General features: G+C 41.5%; 1 protein-coding gene and 1 long non-coding RNA gene across 2 annotated transcripts; both read left to right on the top strand.

Annotated features, from left to right (window-relative positions):
- The first annotated feature begins 1,071 nt into the window (after positions 1-1,071).
- LOC125898450 (uncharacterized) lies at positions 1,072-1,817 on the top strand. The gene is made up of 3 exons (XR_007450629.1): positions 1,072-1,102; positions 1,452-1,480; positions 1,728-1,817. It is a non-coding gene; the product is annotated as an uncharacterized LOC125898450 (long non-coding RNA).
- Positions 1,818-10,356: 8,539 nt separating this feature from the next.
- rom1a (retinal outer segment membrane protein 1a) lies at positions 10,357-17,130 on the top strand. Its single transcript, XM_049592074.1, has 5 exons — positions 10,357-10,461; positions 10,707-10,944; positions 13,637-14,067; positions 14,164-14,410; positions 14,814-17,130. Exons 2-5 carry the CDS (start codon positions 10,795-10,797, stop codon positions 15,027-15,029), a joined length of 1,044 nt encoding a protein of 347 aa, XP_049448031.1. The 5' UTR covers positions 10,357-10,461; positions 10,707-10,794; the 3' UTR covers positions 15,030-17,130.
- Positions 17,131-19,790: the final 2,660 nt, after the last annotated feature.

Here is a 19,790-nt window from a genome sequence, read left to right as displayed (position 1 = left end):
TGAATCTCAGCAGCATCACCATGGAGACCACCACAGTGAATTGCATCACCATCAACATGGAGAACATCACAGTTCAGGCCATCAGCACCATCATGATGAACACCACAGTGAATCCCATCACCATCACCATGGAGACCACCATAGTCCAAGCCATCAGCACCACCATGATGACCACCACAGTCAAGGCCATCAGCACCAGCACCACCATGGAGACCACCATGGTGAATCGCATCACCATCACCATGGAGACCACCACAGTCCAGGCCATCAGCACCACCAGGATGGCCACCACAGTTCAGACCATCAGCATCACCATGGAGACCACAATAGTTCAGACCATGAACATCAACATAGAGACCACCACAGTACAGACCATCAGCACCACCATGGAGATCACCACAGTCCAGGCCATCAACATCAACATGAAAAACACCATGGTTCAGGCCATCAGCACCACCATGATGACCACCACAGTCCAGGCCATCAGCACCACCATGATGACCACCACAGTCCAGGCCATCAGCATCAACATGGAGACCACCATAGTCCAGGCCATCAGCATCACCATAGTCCAGGCCATCAGCACCACCATGATGACCACCACAGTCCAGGCCATCAGCACCATCATGGAGACCACCATAGTCCAGGCCATCAGCACCACCATGGTGACCACCATAGTCCAGGCCATCAGCACCACCATGATGACCACCACAGTCCAGGCCATCAGCACCACCATGGTGACCACCACAGTCCGAGCCATCAGCACCATCATGGTGACCACCACAGTCCAGGCCATCAGCACCATCATGGTGACCACCACAGTCCAAGCCATCAGCACCATCATGGTGACCACCACAGTCCGAGCCATCAGCACCACCATGGTGACCACCACAGTCCAAGCCATCAACATGGAGATTCACATCACAACCAGCCCCACACCAAAAACAATAATCTTGGCCACGACGGCCACCATGCTGGCAGTCCCCCTTTACCCAAGAAGTTGGAGTCTCTTTCTAGCAAGGCAAATTCTTCCAGGAACACTAGCAGCCCCTCCAGCCAGGATGAGGAACAGACAAGCTTTATTGGCCCTTCATCAGATAAAGTATGACATTTCTCTTGGTGTTAAGTCCTATACTCATTTATGAAATCCTCTATTACAGCGTGCCATGAAGTAATTATTGGCAAGTCAATAGCAGCCCACGTTACACATGCTTGATTAACTGGTTATGTAATAGTGTTCCACTCATTTGCTTGTCTATTGATTTGGGCAGCAGTGTCTATGTCACAGTGGACACTAGATTAGTTATTACAGGACAATGGATTGCTCAGACTAATGGTAATTTAATTGACTTTTCCATTGTCTTTATTCTTTTCCATTTTCCAGCTTTTTTTCACTTTATTCTTTGGCCTTCTGTAATGGTATTTCTGAATGTCATTTTTCTTTCACATAGGAAAAGCCACATGAACTAGGTAGGATCATGTAAGTATGACATAATTCCTTTTGGATTTTTAATAATCATAGTTCAAGTGGCAACCATGAACATGACATTATCCATGTTTATTGCACGCTCAAATTATTTTGTATGTGAATATCACAGAAAACACTGACGTTTGCAATTTAACAACCAATGTGTAATATAATAGTAAAGAGATCAATGAAAGGAATTCATACAACGCTCAAGTCTTACTCCATTTTATATCTCTTATTTTGTGTATCCACCTGACAGGGTACTACAGGAGCAGAATGAAGGTCTGCATCAAACTTTGCTGAAGACAGCAGTGAGGATGGAGTGTTTAGGAGAGGAATTCATGAGCAGTCAAAAGCTTCTGGAGGCAGAGCTTCAGAGGACACGTATGGAGCTTAGCAGCCTCACAGAGAGGTTTGGGAGGTAAAGAATGCATGGATAGACCTTTGTTTTTGTCTTCTCAATTTATTTTCTTTGAAGATTTACGTCATTCGGAGCAAATCCGTTATTTTTCCAGACCATGTGCAAAAGTTGTGGGCAAACTACTTGACTCAGAAAATGAAACAGCAGACAGAAAAAGATTACATCAAATTCCTTCTTATGTTTCATTAACTTGGCCATTTTATCCGCAAATCCCTTCCCAGACCTAGAATAGATATGTTCCCTCCAGCATGTTCTGGGTCTACCCTGGGGCCTCCCACCAGTTGGACATGCCCGAAACGCCTCTAACGGGAGGCGCCCATGACACGTTCTTATCATATGCCCAAACCACCTCGACTGGCCCCTTTTGATCTGAAGGAAGAGCGGCTCTACTCTGCACTTCCTCTGGATGTCTGAGCTCTTAACCTTATCTCTAAAGCTGAGCCCAGCCACCCTATGGAGGAAACTCATTTCAGCTGCTTGTATCTGCAATCTCATTCTTTCGGTTACCACCCAAAGGTCATGATTATAGGTGAGGGTTGGGATGAAGATGGGCTGGTAAATTGAAAGCTTTGCCTTGTGGCTCAGCTCCCTTTTTACCTCGACGGTCTGGCGCAGTGCCCACGTTACCTCTGACACCCCACAAACCACATTTCATTTTACCCTCACACGTGAACAAGACCCTAAGATACATGAAGTCCTGTGCTTGTGACAACAACTCTCTCTCAACCCAGAGGAGACAGTCCACCATTTTCTGGCAAAGAACCATGGCCTCAGATTTGGAGTTGCTCTCAACCCGACTGCTTCACACTCAGCTGCAAACCCCCCAGTGCATGCTGGAGGTCACAGTGTGATGAAGCCAATAGAACCACATCATCTGCAAAAAGCAGAGATGCAATTCTGAGGTCACCAAACCAGACCCCTTCTTCCCCCTGTCTGCACCTTGAAATCCTGTCCATGAATATCACAAACAGAAGACAAGAGACAACCCTGGTGGAGGTCAACACCCACCTAAAATGTGTTTGACTTTATGCCAAGCATGTGGACTCAGCTCTCACTTTGGTCATACAAGGATCGGAGGGCTCAGTACCCTCCACAGGACTCCCTGAGGGATGTGGTCGTAAGTTTTCTCCAAGTCCACAAAACACATGTTAACTGGATGGGCAAACTCCCAAGACCCCTGCAACAGCCCTGCAAGGGTAAAGAGCTTGTCCACAGATCCATGGCCACGACGGAATCCACATTTCCCCTCCTAAAACCGAGTTCTATTAGCTTGTGCTCTTTAATAGACAGTTTTGGTGTTACACATGTTAAAAAGTTACAATTCCAAAGATATCTGATTTGTTCTCTTTGATGGCACCTATGGGTGTTAGTGGTAAATGCAGGTGTGTTTTTGGATCTCACTTCCAAACAACACAACGCTAGCAGAGATTGGAAAAAAACAGATGAACAGTGACTCTGTTGCGCTAGCTCTGCCTTATCTCTCCCGAGATTGTTGCCACAGACATCCAGTTCGTAATAGTGCAAATGAAAGGCTTTCGTCAGTGGGTCATAGGCTTAATAACCAGTGTGTTATCTCATTTGGCAATAGATCTTGACTTCACAGACATTTATTTAAATACAAATTTTAAAGATTATTACTTAATTAGGCTGCTGAATCAACTTGTTTCTCAATCATGTAACCAAAATCATAAAGTTGGGCTCTGATGAAGTCCTTTTTTAATGTACAATTACTAGGGATGTGTAACATAATGGCTACTTGTGGATGTGAAAGAAATTGAATAAAATACATTTAACTGTGATGTATTGTTGTTGTACCTGGGTATATCAAGCTATTCAATATGAACAAGGCTAAATTTGCCCTGATTTGTTTTCCTTAGAAATATGCTTTGAAATGAGATTTCACCTCTGTTTTTACTCTGTCTTGTGTTTCGGACCTAAGATGACACCTGCAAATAATGCCTAGCTATATTACTGCCTCATACAATGTGCATGTATACTAAAATACAGTACAGGCCAAAAGTTTGGACACACCTTCTCATTCAATGCGTTTTCTTTATTTTCATGACTATTTACATTGTATATTCTCACTGAAGGCATCAGAACTATGAATGAACACATGTGGAGTTATGTACTTAACAAAAAAAGGTGAAATAACTGAAAACATGTTTTATATTCTAGTTTCTTCAAAATAGCCACCCTTTGCTCTGATTACTACTTTGCACACTCTTGGCATTCTCTCCATGAGCTTCAAGAGGTAGTCACCTGAAATGGTTTTCCAACAGTCTTGAAGGAGTTCCCACAGGTGTTTAGCACTTGTTGCCCCCTTTGCCTTCACTCTGCGGTCCAGCTCACCCCAAACCATCTCGATTGGGTTCAGGTCCGGTGACTGTGGAGGCCAGGTCATCTGCTGCAGCACTCCATCACTCTCCTTCTTGGTCAAATAGCCCTTACACAGCCTGGAGGTGTGTTTGGGGTCATTGTCCTGTTGAAAAATAAATGATCGTCCAACTAAACGCAAACCGGATGGGATGGCATGTCGCTGCAGGATGCTGTGGTAGCCATGCTGGTTCAGTGTGCCTTCAATTTTGAATAAATCCCCAACAGTGTCACCAGCAAAACATCCCCACACCATCACACCTCCTCCTCCATGCTTCACAGTGGGAACCAGGCATGTGGAATCCATCCGTTCACCTTTTCTGCATCTCACAAAGACACGCTGGTTGGAACCAAAGATCTCAAATCTGGACTCATCAGACCAAAGCACAGATTTCCACTGGTCTGATGTCCATTCCTTGTGTTTCTTGGCCCAAACAAATCTCTTCTGCTTGTTGCCTCTCCTTAGCAGTGGTTTCCTAGCAGCTATTTGACCATGAAGGCCTGTTTCGCGCAGTCTCCTCTTAACAGTTGTTCTAGAGATGGGTCTGCTGCTAGAACTCTGTGTGGCATTCATCTGGTCTCTGATCTGAGCTGCTGTTAACTTGCGATTTCTGAGGCTGGTGACTCGGATGAACTTATCCTCAGAAGCAGAGGTGACTCTTGGTCTTCCTTTCCTGGGTGGGTCCTCATGTGTGCCAGTTTCGTTGTAGCGCTTGATGGTTTTTGCGACTCCACTTGGGGACACATTTAAAGTTTTTGCAATTTTCCGGGCTGACTGACCTTCATTTCTTAAAGTAATGATGGCCACTCATTTTTCTTTAGTTAGCTGATTGGTTCTTGCCATAATATGAATTTTAACAGTTGTCCAATAGGGCTGTCGGCTGTGTATTAACCTGACTTCTGCACAACACAACCGATGGTCCCAACCCCATTGATAAAGCAAGAAATTCCACTAATTAACCCTGATAAGGCACACCTGTGAAGTGGAAACCATTTCAGGTGACTACCTCTTGAAGCTCATGGAGAGAATGCCAAGAGTGTGCAAAGCAGTAATCAGAGCAAAGGGTGGCTATTTTGAAGAAACTAGAATATAAAACATGTTTTCAGTTATTTCACCTTTTTTTGTTAAGTACATAACTCCACATGTGTTCATTCATAGTTTTGATGCCTTCAGTGAGAATCTACATGAAAATAAAGAAAACGCATTGAATGAGAAGGTGTGTCCAAACTTTTGGCCTGTACTGTATATTGTATTATTGTTGAGTAACTTCTCTCTCTCATTTGGGGCCTCATTTCAGATTACACGACAACTGCTCCACCACACAGCAGACTAATAGTCTTCTAGAGCAAAGGCTTCACTCAGTGGTGAGATTGGGAGCATTTTTTTGTTTCTTGTGATTGAGCCTGAATTATTAGAAATTTTGTGACATGTCGGAGCCTTCTGCTACTGAATTATTAACGTTGACTGAGCAGTAAAAGTTATTAAAACTCCCCCACTTACTGAAAGTTTACCTGTGACACTATGGTCCCTGTGCTTTCTTGTGACAGGCTCAGAGTATGGAAGGAGAACGTGAGAGGTTGAACCGACGTATTTCGGCACTGACGAAGCAGCTTGCTGATGCAAAATACGCCAACAGTGTGGAAACATTCAATGTAAGATCTTTACCTTCCATTCCATTCAGAGGCAGAAGAGGAAAACCAGAAAAGGGCACCCCAACAATGACAAACACTGGCAAAAAATAAACGGACAAAAACATAAAAATGTAATATTGATAAGCCCCTGTAAACTTGTTTATTGCACATGCAGAATTCAGCATTACTATGTTTATATTTATTTTTACACAAACCTGTTTATTCTTTGTCTTTGCATCATTTGATAAATAAACTGATCCCTTACTAACCTCTACTTACTGTAGGTAACATCAGTGCTACACAAAACTGAGCTCCATTTTCAGACAGATGATGCCATGAATCAGGTGGTTCCTCCCATCGCCCCCCCTCCGGCTGAGTTCATGGACAATCATATCTATGAGAAGGCCAAAGCAGGTGGGCAGGAGCAACCTCTGGGGTCAGTCCCAGAGGAGGAGGAGTCTGACTGGTCCGAGCTGGGAGACGAGACCCCACGATTTATACTGACAGGATCAAACAGAGTTCCAGTGTGGAGACACCGGGAAGCAGATGACAAAGACAGTGAGTCAGGGGGTGAGGAGATCCTCAGAGGACACTATCCCCGCCCACTGCAAATACCTCATCTCCAATTCACCATGCACAATGAGAATCTGTCTGACGGCACGGCAGGTGAGGACACTTTCAGGATCTCCACAAGTCCAAATCATGGCTCTGCCATCCTGATCCGGTCAGCCAGCCTGGAGGAAATCCCTCTGGCTCGCCATCACATGCAGAAGGAGCTAAGAGGTACAGAGGCCATGATGGACCTCCACCACCAAGGGGGCGAAGCTACTGGGGATTTAGATAATGAGATCATTCATCACTGGAGAACGAGCAATGACAGGGATGCAGCTATTGTGAGGCTGAGCAGGACGTCAGAGGCAGATAGCAGCCTGACTGGCCTGCAGTCAGCTGAGCGGATGTTCAACCACTTCATGTGTGGAGCGCAGCCTGCTGAAGGACAGGGTCAGGGCAGGGCTGAGGTGCACAGCTGGACAGGAGGGATTCCAGATGAGTTGTTGAAAGGGGAGCGAACACAGCTGTGACAGAAACATGGATGCACTGTTCGCTGCATCTGAAACTTTAATCTTTATTTATTAGGAAAAGTTAAATGAGCCTCTTCCTCAGCGGCTCAGTGGTTCAGCCCCTCTAATTAACATGTGGCTCGAGGAGACTCAACCTTTGAATTTTCTTTCCCTGTCTTTAATTAACACTCTTCAGACGGCACATTGTTCTCCCTCATTTGTTTCTTAATAAAAATCTACACTTAATTAAATGATCACATTGCATACATTACTTTACACTTTTAACTGCTTAGATGTGGTCATTAAATAGTGAAATATGTATTTTTGGTTGTATACATGCAGATATAGGTTTTTCCTCTCCTTATTCTGTTTGCTTTATTGCATGAAACACTATGTATTCATATAAGATGTACTTCTTGTGTAGGTAGCCACAGTTATGCTCTGCTGAATGCATTGCTTCATGCTATGTACTACAAGTCTTAATCACTATCTAATAGTCTTACTAGGTATGTATTATATGACGTAATGTATACTTACAAATACAGTTGTGGAATAGTTTAAAATATGTGTATGTGCAAAAAAATGTCCTGTCTTTGTGCAAAATATTTATTTCCTGTGGTTATAATAATTAAACGACAGAAAGAAAAGCTTGCAATTGAACACATTTCACAAGCTTGTGTAAATGTCATCCATGTAACTCTGTCCATGTAACATCTAATAAACCAAATGTAACAATGAAACAAATTTGACAGTCTGCATTTGTTTTATTTCTGATCAGCTTTCTCTCAAAAGGACTAAATGAAGATTTAAGTGTTACCTAGGAAACGTTCTGGAAAGTTTAAGTTAAATCTAGATTAAGGAATAGCATGACAGGTAAGGGACATTATTATAAAGAGGAGGATATATTTTGCTACAACCAAAATGTGGCAGGTGTTTCTCAGAGTCTGTGCAGTCTGAGCTCATCTCCTTGAAGGTCATTGAGATTGCAGCTGGTAGGATGTCAGGATTTTTACAGCCTCTGGACTGGCTTTTATACAGGCTGCAGAGCAGTTTTACAGTTGCTCAGGGGGTCACAAGAGTTGGATTCTCTTTTATGCATGTGTTTTACCTAATTGTACAATCAACAAGAACATCACAAGCAACTATTACTAACAAAATATAGCCATTTTTAATGTACTTGTCAGTCAGTATTCAAACCAAAAACTGTGCCCCTGCGACAGTTTATGTATCCACACTGAGAGTATGCTTTTAGCCACATTAGCTGTATTGGCTGTATGGATGGCAGTTTCAGTGTGACAGTTTGATGATTGGTCAGTTGGTTTGTTCCACACTGAAATATCTCAATGACTACTGGATGATGAAATGCCATGAAATGTTGCACAGGAATTCACAGGGTGAATCTAATGACTGTTGGTGATCGCTTGACTTTTCCAGAGGTTTTTATCCAGGAGCTTTAGCCACTTTCTTTGGGGCTGCTGCAGGGAGCGGAGATTGAAATGTGTCAGCACTGATGAAAGTTAAGGACTGTTTGACCATTTTTTGCACTTTGAGCACCCTTCTTTTTGAGCACAGATGTCTTAAATAAATTGACTTTTTTTTGCATTGGGCTCAGGTTGTGAACGTTTTTGTGGCTGTCCAGTCCAGTTGCATTGGTGTGCGGGTATCTCCTCTGCCGTCCTTTCTTGGTTGTCCATTGTACCAGCCCACCTAAGATAAACTTTTTGTTGCCGTAAGTAAGCGCAGTTTCACAGCAGCCCTAAGACTAAGGCTGAAATGTCTCAGTAACTATATTGGATGATTTGCCATGACATTTGAAACATACATTTACGTGCCTCTCAGGATGAATTCTTAGAACTTTGGTGATCTAGTCATCAGGTCAAAATACTGGTTTGTAGTTTATGACCAAATACCTGCAAAACTAATGGCATTCCCACTGGCTTCAGCTGTACTTTGTGTTTATCAACTGATGTTCATGTTCATAGTCACTTTTAATGGCACTATCCTGGCAGGAAAAACAGAGACAGGTTGCTAAAAAACACCACATTGAGTGGCTAAAAAGCTGCTGGAAGATGCAGCAATACATTGCTATGAAACAACGATTTTGCTGTTTGTTGGTCTTGAGCAGTGGTCTGCAGTTGTCTGCAGCTTGCCAGGTGTCTCACCCAGTGGCATATAGTAGTTAGGATGGGCCTAGTGCACGCGATTATGAAGGGCCCTGGTGCCAGATTTTGTGTCAAAACAGCTATCGTAAACGTTATAGTATCTGGTATAAAATGCCAAAGTAAAAAGCCAAATAAAATAAGTAATTATTCATTAAATGGATTTTTTTAAAATACTTAATTTACGTAATTTATTTATGTATTTATGTAAAATGAACATATGATTTTTTTTATAGTTTGCTACTATTTTACAAAACAAAAATAACAGAAAATCTGATGGAGATTGGTTTGCCTTCTCAAGGACATGAATAGCAGATGACAGATTTATATTGTAAGGTGTGTTCTTCTTTAAACACAGGCGTATTTCTGAGATCACCTGTTGAATCACTCGCAAGGACCCATTCTCTGCTCTAGAGAGAGCAGACCCTCCAACCGCTCTCTCCAGGCCCTCCATTTCCACTCACAGTGCTCCAGGGTCAAATACAGGACACGGACTCTCCCAACCTGTCCTGTTGTCACTCTGACCTGGATAAGCAGGGTGAATATGAAATGAAGGATCCTCTACCTGGTTGTGGTACGTATAAAAACCCAAGGTAGTAGCACCAGTTTCAGGGAGGCAAATAGAGCCTCCTCCTCGTGCTGTTTTGATTCTGCCTGAAACTTTCTTAAATCCTGCTGACAACCCAACCTGATGATGATCAGCACAGGGCCACCAAAGAGAGAGCCATATTTATCCCTCTGAGCTCCTCACAGGTGCAATAAGATAAACAACATTTACTCACCTGTCACATACTCATCCTCAAGAGGAACTTTTCATCAGTGTGAATTTATTTCTCTGACTGTATACACTAATGTTTTTCCTTTTCATGCTTCCGTTTAAAATTCACACGTAATGATAATAAGCAGTGATGGGAAATCAAAATGTTTGAAAAGAAGTGTTATTATTGAATATAAATCAAAATTCTTTATTTCTTTAAATATTATTTTTTCCCAAGTTGAATTTTCTTTTAACGTCACATATATTCCAGTTTATGTGCGTACTCAAAGTTGTGTCCAGAGGATACCTGTTACACAGTTAATGTCTTATAATATCCATCTCCCCTGTCAGGCTTAATTTGTTTTGTCATCCGTGTCCCTCTGTGTGAGTGGTGGATGCTGAGCAGACAATGGCCTGGATTCACAGACCACTTTAATAGGATAGGTAGGCATTAGTATTAAGACGCTCCTGCATTCAGGTTTGCCAAATCCAGTGTGCCAAATCCACTGCGTGGCACACTGGACGTTGCATAGTGGTCGGTGGAGATAACTGGACTTTTTTCAGCACTTTTTGGGAAGACAAATAAGGTGAACTTTGATGCACTAACATTTGTTTTATTGGAGATGCATCATTTGTGAAGTTGTAAAACTTTGCTCTTCAAGGATTTTGCTGCAGCCTCTTTTGACCTTTTTTCATTTTTTCAAATCTATCATCAGTGTGTAATTATGCTTTCTCTGTTGCTACTGGTTTATTTTTCCACTTTGGGGTTGAATTTCGGTTTGGTCCTCTTCATATCTGAGTCCTGCCTCTGACCTGTCCTTCTCCCTCGCAGACATAGCAGCACAGCATCGGCCCTCGTTGGCTCATCGCTCTCCTTCCCCTATTCCCCGCGGTGAGACTGGGATTCCCTCGCTGCAACCATGGTGGTGATGAAGATGAAGTTCCCCTTTCAGAAAAGGGTGAAGCTAGCCCAGGGACTGTGGCTCCTCTCCTGGTGTGCCACAGTGGCCGGGGCTATCACCTTCACCCTGGGCTGCATCCTCAAGACGGAGCTCCGCAGGAGGGCAGAGGTATTCCAGACTTTGTTTCTGACTCTTTTTTTTAACCTGCAAGTTACCAACAGATTACAATTAATAGTGTAATACTTTACAATATAACTGCAAGAGTGAGTGACATGTAATTATGTTTCTCAGTGTAACTACATAGTGGTGTGAATAGTTTAACTGTGGTCATACTGAGAAGAAAATCAGTTCACCTAGTGGTCTTTCGTGACAGAGAAAACAGGTAAAACATAAACTGCCAATCATGATTCAGTCCAGTGGACTGAGGAAGAGCATTTTTGGAAGTTGTAAGGTGATACAGCTGATTACACACTTAAGTTCAGCCGTCTGTCTTACTTTTAAACTGTCGTCATTTTGGGAGAAAACATAAAAATGGGTCTTGAAAAGATGAATAAAAGGTGATTCTGATACAAAATGTCCTTGTTGGAGACCAGCAGCAGGTAAATACACCTGTGACCCACTTTGAATCCTGACTCATCATTTGATAAACCAGGCTCTGTCAGTCTTAATCACCGTAATCCCTTCATCTGAAGGCCATCATCACAACTTTGCATTGAAAACAAACCTATGTAGTTTTATTTGGATGTATTTTATTCCCACATTTAAATAGCTGCAGCCTCAAAAAGATCATGTTTGCACAACTATGGTGAAACAGCTATTATTGTGTTATCAACATGATTTTGAATATTTTTAAATGTACCAAAATACAGAATTTTGTTTGACCTGTTTGGGTTGTTTCATCCTTTGACAGCTGAGGTTATGACAATATTCTGTTTGCATGACTGTGAAAAGTGTAAATGGACATGTATATATTTTGGAAAAAAGGAAATGAAAGACACACACCATAAGTGAATAAATAAATTACAGAATTGATGAGACTTAGACTTAGAAAAATGTGATTTGATGAAAATGATTTATATCTATAGGCCAACCAGACTCAATGTGGGTGTCCTCCATCCAACAAAATGCAGTCTATTTTCTTCTTAAAAGTGGCCTTTCATAGCTCCATTTAACTAAAATCAACCACTTGAGAGGTCACTTCGTACAATAAGTTTCAGACATGTGGCTTGTGTCAAGTTTTTCTGCAAAAACCAGTGGAATTTAGAAGACTTAAAAGACTTTTGCACACAATACAGAGCATGAAACTCTACAGCCTTACTTGGCAATACCACATTTCACAAGGGACATGTGTTTCAGTTCATGCACTTTTTGAACAGTGTGAGTTTGAAGTAAAGTAAAATCTGGACTGAGCAACTGAATGACATGTGCAGCTACAGTTCGTGCACTGTAGGTGCCCTTGAGCAACACAGCTGAGCCTCAGCTGCTTGGGGTGAGCTGCTCAACGCTCATTAAACTCTGATTAACTGAGAGGCTCTTAATCATTCATATTTGTGGCTGACTGTCATGCTGCAGATGAAAATTAGTACGCATGCTTTTTAGGAGTCCTCCCCTTTATAAATAAGGGTTGAACTCTTTTGAACCTGTGAGGGTTCTTCAACAAATGTCATCTGATCAAGTTGGACAAACCCAAAGAAACTTAAACTTTTGATTCAAGATTGTAAAGTCAGACTGAATTTGTTAAATATAATAAAATGGGGCACAGTGCATCTATAATTTACACCTATACATCTATAGCTGCAGCCAGGTTTGGATATTTACTCATTACCAGAATCATGTAGTTTCAGTATGAGAATAAGCTGTTTAAAGGAACAGTGTGAATGATTTGGGGTGATTTGGTGGCATCTAGTGGTGAGGATAGCAGATTGCAGCCCACTGAGACTTCTCCTGGTTAGAATCCCTTCAGTGTTTATTGTTCTCTTCCTCTCCAAAACAAATGTGCTAGGTGATTTAAACCGGTAAAAACACAGAATAAAAGTTTCATGTTACAAATCAGTGTTTCTCCGATGCAATTTGGCATGTCAGAGATGGGCCGCTAGCCTAGCACCTGCTAATGTGTCCTCACCTATTGTCTCTAATAACTGAATGCGTGCCTCTGATCCAGACATTCAGGAAGTTTTTACCTGGAGCCACATAATCCGCAGAGGTCTCTTTCTCTCCAGAACAAACGGACCAGGTGATTAAAACCAGTAAACACTGAATAAAGCAGTTTCAAATTAAATAAATCAATATTTTTCTGAGGTGCTCATCACTGAGGGGCTGCTAACTACGGTGGCCAAGGCAAAAATAAGAATGTCCCTATCTAGAGCAAGCATTTGGTTTGTCTTTTCTGGGCTACTTTAGAAACGTGGTAATCTCCGTAGACAAGATCGGGACAACACTCCAGTTTGAATTTTGAATATTGCCACATGGATGTATCGGGCAAGATGCCCTTCTTAAGCGTGTATTCTGGCAATATCACAAAAAATGTACACAGGTGAGGTTAATTATACATGACCACGAACAACATAATGTGAATGGCTCATTCCAAGGTAATAAAAACACAACAATGTATATTTTCAGGTGATTAAACACTAATCAAAAACATACTTGTTGTTCACTTTCTATTTCTGCCAATATATCCCTTTAAATCCTACACACTGGACCTTTAATAACTGAAATATATTTGCTTATTAGTGGGTGTTTGTATATTGACGTTAAGACATACTTTCCAGGTTTTTACCAGATATGTTCTGATGCATGTTTCCCTTGTTTCCTTCCAGCAAACAAATAATAATGACATTATTGTGTGACTTGCTTCCAGGTAATGGATAACTCGGACATACACGTTGTGCCCAACACCCTCATGATCGTTGGTCTGGCCTCGTTGGGTATCAACTACTTTGCGTCAAAGATCTGTCAGGATGCTCTGGATGCCGGTCGATTTCCCCGCTGGAAGAGCATGTTGAAGCCCTATTTTGCTGTCTCTTGTTTCTTCACCGTCCTCATGCTGCTGGCTGTCATCATGAGCTATGCAATGAAGGGCAGTCTGGAGTCTTCTCTGAAGGCCGGCCTGAGGAACGGCATCCGCTTCTACAAGGACACTGACACCCCAGGCCGCTGCTTCCAGAAACAGAACATCGATCGCCTGCAGATGGAGTTTCAGTGTTGTGGAAACAATGACTTCAGGGACTGGTTTGAGGTCCAGTGGATCAGTAACCGCTACCTTGACTTCAGCACTAAGGAAGTGAAAGAGTAAGTTGCGGACAGTATGATACATAATTGGGCGGTGGGTTTCCCATCCCATTACAGGAACGTATATGTAATCATACCTTTCTCTTGTTTTCTTAGCCGCATCAAGAGCAACGTGGATGGCCGTTACTTGGTAGATGGAGTCCCATTCAGTTGCTGCAACCCCAGCTCTCCACGGCCATGCATCCAGTATCAGCTCACCAACAACTCAGCTCACTATAACTATGATTACCAAACCGAGGAGCTCAACATCTACCTCCGAGGCTGCAGAGAGGCCCTGGTCAACTACTACATGGGCCTGATGAACACCATTGGGGCTGGAGTACTGTCAGTCTTCCTCTTACAGGTATATTATGAGGAGGTTTACAGGGACTGTGATTTCAGGCAGAGATTCATTTTTAATTTGGAGGTGTAACAGTGAGTGGTAGAGCTGCCAAGGCTGTATAAAAGCACACTTTCACATTGTGTTATGTCTTTACACATGCAGGAAAAATTCTGCTGCAGCAACTCACCATTTTGTATAAAATGTAAGCAGCATACACAAGGCTAGATGCATTTTTTTCTGCTGAATAATTTAAAGATTTCTTTTATGAGCATCTTGACTCTGATTGAAAGTGAACATCACATGATTCCTCATTCATTTACAGAGTCTCATGTGCACAATTAATGCAATTTCTATCAATCACCACTTACATCTGCCCTACATTTAACCCGCTCCCCTCATTATCTCCCCCCTTCCTTCATCCCAGGGCTCTGTGCTGGTGAGCTTGCGCTTCCTGCAGACCGCCATGGATGCAGTGGCAGGGAATGAAAACACAGAGATTGAGACAGAAGGGTACTTGCTGGAGAAATCAGTGAAAGACACCGTCATGGAGTACATCGGACCTGTGTTGAAGTTCCTCCTGCTTACGAACCAGGTGGAGGAAGGCGCTGCTGCTGAAGGCGCAGCTCCAGCAGCTAAATAAACCATAAATGATGTACACACATGTAAATAATTTTTACACAGAGAAGGCAACTAATGAATGATAATTGATTATTTAAATCTGAAAACAGAATATGAATTTCACAGATATAGGGATAGTATTTTTTATTGTCCGATGACCGTCACAGAATAAGTACATTTTTATTACATTACTGTACTTTCCCATTCAAATTCCATATGGGGAACTGATACCCCCTTTGTTAAACACACACTGTATCAAGGGTGTAGGTTTCGCTTACGTTGTTCTCATGCACTGTTCGTATGGTTACCTGCGAAAAGTAATGCACCAGAATTCGTATATAACCCACCTAATCATGAAGGAGGCTAGTGACAAATGCGCTGACGGGAGTAAAGAAGGAAGTGGAATAAAAAACGAAAATCTGCATACGGATGCAGGTTGGGGTGGTGGATAGATCAAACAAACATAGATCTTTCCCCCAGGAGACTGGTGTTTGTGTCCCATGTAAAATGAAGTGAACTTTGAGTTATTTTAAGGTACGACGTCATGATACGTTAAGCACATAACTTTTAAGGCGCCCAACTGTATTTCTTTTCCTAACCTACGTAACTTTAAGTACGTAATATGACAACACCCAATCATAACATTTTCCTAAACTTAACCAAACCGATAATTCCGTAGGATATCATACGAACAGTACCAGAGTTTGGGGGTCCCCCATCTAAAAAGTTTTAGCATCAAACACTGGATTTTCTACATTTGCATCAATTTGTGATATAATTGTCTTCAATTTTGTCAAAGTCCTCTGCTACTTTCATGTTTTTATTTGGGGGGACAAATGCACATGTTCTGAATATTGAGGGAAACATGTCCCCTGCACCCCCCTCAACCCCCACCCCCTCAATCTATGCCTATGTACTGTATAACATCAGAAAACATACTCACCCACATAAGTTATTGTAAACACATGATTTCAACTAAATTTGATTTTTAAAATTATTTCTCTGCTTTGTTTTTTGGTGTTGATGATAAGCCCTTTATTGTTATATTTGTTTACAGCTCCACAAATACACAGAGTCACTTCACTGCTTTCTTTGGCTTTTGAATGTGATGTGCATCGTTAATTGCATCCTCAAGAGTCTGTATCCAAAGCAGTAAAACACAAAAAATATTTTCAGTCTTATAAAACAAGGCTATGAAGCTGACTGTAGAGTAAAATGAAGCACAATGCACTGCTCTGCAACAGGACTACCACATAATATAACAGAAGCAGGGGCTTCTGGCAAATGTTTGGGGCCCCACGGAAAAAACATTTGGGGGAAAGGAGCCTCTGATGGCCACTCATTTTGGCACATTTTACAATCCTAAAGCTTTGACCTCCCTTAAACCTCATAAAGGCACTATACAGTGCACCGCCACTGCACCAAAACCCCCCTCGGGCCCCTTCTAGCTACCGTATGACAGCTGGATACCGATAGTTAGGACAGGACCTCCTTTGCCTGGGGCCCCCCAGAGGCAAGGATCATCACTAAACAAAAGTCTTATTAAAGTTTGAGGTCCCTAATTGCCTTATGGAGTGGAGTCACTTACTGCTTCTATTTTTGTTAGACATTATCATACTTCACCTGTCAGATGTCACCGTCACTAACAGGTGCTCTGAGTCGCTAATAGCTCCCTGCCTCTCTCGTCCCCATCAGTGAAAGGAATACAAAAGGATTACGAAGATAATCGATGTCAGTAATGCAGTGAAAGCCATTGAGTGTGTCCTCTGTTCTGACACCTTTGTTAAAGCTTTTAATCCCATTTGTTAATACTCAACCTGCTGCCCTTGCAGTTAGACACCTGCGTCAGGTGAATGTAAGATGCAAAGTGAACTATGAGCCAAGGCTTTGTTTGCTTATGGAAATTAAGTACTGGAAAACATATATATATAATACTGAGATATAATTTTTCAAATTCAGATGAATAATTTGTGTTCTTTCCCCATGTCTCCAGGCAGTTCAGTAAATATAAAGGGAATTATCCTACACTTTCTTTGTTTCTTTCTAAAAACACAATATTGGTTACCCTCTGAAATCTATTTCAACCCATGTGAATAGCTTTATTAAAGGTCCTTTTAAAAACATCTCTGTGTCTTGAGTGATTATCAGGGGATAGGCGGACTGCTTCTGACTCAAAACAAGCAGTACACCATATTTAGGTCTGAAATCACCAGTCAAGATCTCAGAGGCTTCCCATGTATTCTAACTGCAAATTCTCTAATCTGTATATGTCAATAGCACCTTGATTCACTGGCCTATATATAACTAATTATTTGTGCATTGTCTTGTTGTTGTACTATCTACCGTCATCACTGGCTGTCCCTTATTATTACAGTTGTTATAAACCTGTCAATAACCAGAATAATAGAAAAACAAGAATGCTAATATGGAACAACAACACCTAGTCCACTGGCTTCAAACATTGCTTGGACTGAGGCGTATTATAGTCATATCCTCCTGAGACCCTGTGTCCTCATATGAGGACATCCCATCTTGGGTTTACTTGACCTTATAATTTATTCTATTCAACTCAGACCTGTTGTCCTCGTTCATGGACACTTTTCTGTGCCATCTAGTGGTAGTAAGACCACAATACAGTCATCTGTGTAAAAACAAGATGGCAGTCTACAGCCTATCCCGACACAAATGTGGACAAGGTCCAAAACCTGATCACATTTTACGGTTGAAACTTGTTTATTTATAATCAATAATGTTTATAGTTTGATATGGCAATAACTTTTACCAATTTTAGCAACAGTAACTAGTAAAGACACTGTTACTAGGAAGTACTCCTGTGAAGATATTGGGACTTTGTTATCATTGACAATATTTAGTTTTTTATACTTATCAGGTCCTACTGATCCCAAATAGCTAGGAGAATTTAAAAATGCATATCAAACATACGTTTGGGTCTTAGGAGGATTTAGTAAAGGTATACTGGGGAGCATATAGGCTTATTCCAAGATGAAGTTGATTCTGTTTATTGAAAATTTGATATTAAATTAATAACTGGCATCAGTGTGTCAGCAACAACCAAGGCAGCAGCTATAATATTAATCTTTCTTAAATGTATGTATTTAATTAAACAAAAGAACATGACACACATTCAGTATACAGGGGACGATATAGATATAGAACAGTAAAAACAGAGCCAAGGGTATATCACACTAGACAAAAATATTAGAAAACATACAGCCTTTACAGCCAACAAAATTGACTTTTAATTTAAACTTCAACTTTATTTTTGTCCCTGGAGGACAATTACACAGCAAGTAAAAACACATAAAGGGCAGGAGGGAACACATGAGAATGTACATACACAACAATCGGGGCAATGGGGGGCAGCATGCCAAATACAGTGAGCTGAAACAACAGTAGACACTGGAATACAGCATTGCAATGTAAAGAAAATTGATTGTGTAAACGTAATGATTAGCAGCATCTGAAGTACAGTTGCTAAATTTACTTTTAAGAATACATTTTTCCAACATCATTATCAAATGCAATATCAAAAAAATATTTGTCTTCTATCTTGGGTTTTGGAGAGACCACAGACCATATTTTCCCATACTACTGTAAAGTAAGTGAAGATAGGATCAATGACCAATCTGCAAAGGTTTTGTTGTGCGAACATTGCCAAATATCATAAAACTTCAACTAAAAGCCTAGACCCAATGAAACGCCTGGTCCCTTTTACTAGCCCAGCGTGGCTATGCATTTTGACAAATAAAGGCCTGTCTCACTTAGACCTCCGGTCTGGTTGCCAAGTAGTTCATTTTGCTAGAAGTTCTTTGGATATATAAAACCAGGTTGTTAGCTACCATTGGTTAGCTGTTTAAATCGCACATACAGATATAAATGTTTTAAACTTTTGTCGACATGCTACACACTGTTAGTTTAGTTGATTTCATTTTACTGAAACCATGAGCACCAGAGAAGACCATTAGTCAAGTTATAAATATTGTTTAAACAGGATAAAGTGGTGTTGTGTCGGTATGCTGGGTGCCGTTATCCTCAGGTGCTGAGAAACGAGCCCGGTCTTATTCTGAAGTTGTTGAAATCTGGCACTTTGGCAGTGACTTGTGACGTCAGAAACCAAATGAAAAAAGGTGTCCTTTAACGTCAGCATGATATGTGGCCATTTGCGATATAGTCTAACAGCACCCAGCAGCGTCAGGGAGGAAATGCAGCGGGACAAGGACGCAAGTTAAGGCGGTGAATGGACCCAACAAACACCGATCTTCATCCTGGAGAGCAGTGATTGTGTCCCATAAGATTCTATAGCCAAACCCTGTACTTTTTTCCTAAACCCAACCATGTGTGTTTGTTGTTGAAGGGAAAAAAAAGTCAATTTGTGGTGTTGTGCTGACGTAGTGCATTTATTTTGAAAGAGACTGTCAGTAAACATTAAATTTCCTGTGAAAACAGAAGTGTATTTTGTAAGAAGACAATGCATGTAACAGACTGAACTTGACACGGTGTCCCAGGATGTCAACAACCAACGCAACCAGGGTACCTTTCATGTTGTATGTGGACGTAGAAAGTCCATGATCAAACGTCAATATGTGACGAGGTCGGAGTGAGAATGTGTTGGAGCAACAAGTGTCATTAACATAACACATAAATATGTTTTTTTAAGTCTAATTTTATACAAGTAACATTCATACTGGTTCAACAAAACAATTTGATTATATTTCCCATCTTTGCTGAGCAACAGTTTTGTGTGAACTGAATTAAAAGCCTG

The sequence above is a fragment of the Epinephelus fuscoguttatus genome, linkage group LG12 (genome assembly GCF_011397635.1).
Source record: "Epinephelus fuscoguttatus linkage group LG12, E.fuscoguttatus.final_Chr_v1".
In the NCBI taxonomy this organism is placed as follows: domain Eukaryota; kingdom Metazoa; phylum Chordata; class Actinopteri; order Perciformes; family Serranidae; genus Epinephelus; species Epinephelus fuscoguttatus.
The sequence above is the reverse complement of the archived record's forward strand: the minus strand, read 5'-3'. Positions and strand labels throughout refer to the sequence as shown.